General features: G+C 56.7%; 1 protein-coding gene across 1 annotated transcript; it reads left to right on the forward strand.

The window, feature by feature from the left end:
• Positions 1-23: 23 nt before the first annotated feature.
• LOC102261104 (F-BAR domain only protein 1-like) lies at positions 24-648 on the forward strand. Its single transcript, XM_005852808.2, has 2 exons — positions 24-352; positions 445-648. The coding sequence occupies exons 1-2, from the start codon at positions 266-268 to the stop codon at positions 631-633; spliced, it is 276 nt and encodes a 91-aa protein (XP_005852870.1). The 5' UTR covers positions 24-265; the 3' UTR covers positions 634-648.
• The last annotated feature ends 6 nt before the right edge of the window (positions 649-654 follow it).

Here is a 654-nt window from a genome sequence, read left to right on the forward strand (position 1 = left end):
TGTGTGTGTGTGTGTGTGTCCGGCAAAGTGGCCACCAGCAGCTTCCACATGCATCCCACCAATTCATTGACTCGGGATAAGAAAATGTCCTTTCCCTATAGTTCCAGCAAAAGACCTAGGGCAGGCTCTCCTTAGCTCTTCCCCAAACCAATCACTGGGCCTAGGGGGTTGAAATATTCTGACTGATCAGGCTGTCACAGGGCAACTCCTGGTGGCCTCCCCCTTTCTGCTTGCCCCTCCCCTGCTGCCTCAGCACTTCCAAACCATGGAAGAGACCCACCTGCGGCACATGAAGACCCTGCTGGGCTCCTACGCCCACTCGGTGGAGGACACCCACGTGCAGATCGGGCAGGTGAGTGGGGCAGGGGTGGGGCATGAGGGTGGAGGTGCTGAACAAGAGGTCCCTGGCCTTGCCCAGTTACACACCCCACCCACTCTGCCCAGGTTCACGAGGAGTTTAAGCAAAATATAGAGAACATCAGCGTGGAAATGCTGCTGAGAAAGTTTGCAGAAAGCAAGGGCACGGGCCGGGAGAAGCCTGGTGAGTCGGGGCACCTGGGGGTCAGGCTGCGTGGAAAGGACAGGGTTCACGAGGCAGGAGACTTCCCTGGGTCTCAGTTTCCTCATCAGTAAAATGGGCTGATGACAAGTCTA

Source organism: Myotis brandtii, unplaced genomic scaffold (assembly GCF_000412655.1).
Source record: "Myotis brandtii unplaced genomic scaffold, ASM41265v1 C41443928, whole genome shotgun sequence".
Taxonomy (NCBI): Eukaryota; Metazoa; Chordata; class Mammalia; order Chiroptera; family Vespertilionidae; genus Myotis; species Myotis brandtii.

Excerpts from the sequence above, each read along its gene's own strand:
- LOC102261104 (XM_005852808.2), top strand. The coding sequence starts at position 266 with ATGGAAGAGACCCACCTGCGGCACATGAAGACCCTGCTGGGCTCCTAC. Across the intron at positions 353-444 it reads CCCACGTGCAGATCGGGCAG|GTTCACGAGGAGTTTAAGCA; the intron begins GTGAGTGGGGCA and ends CACTCTGCCCAG.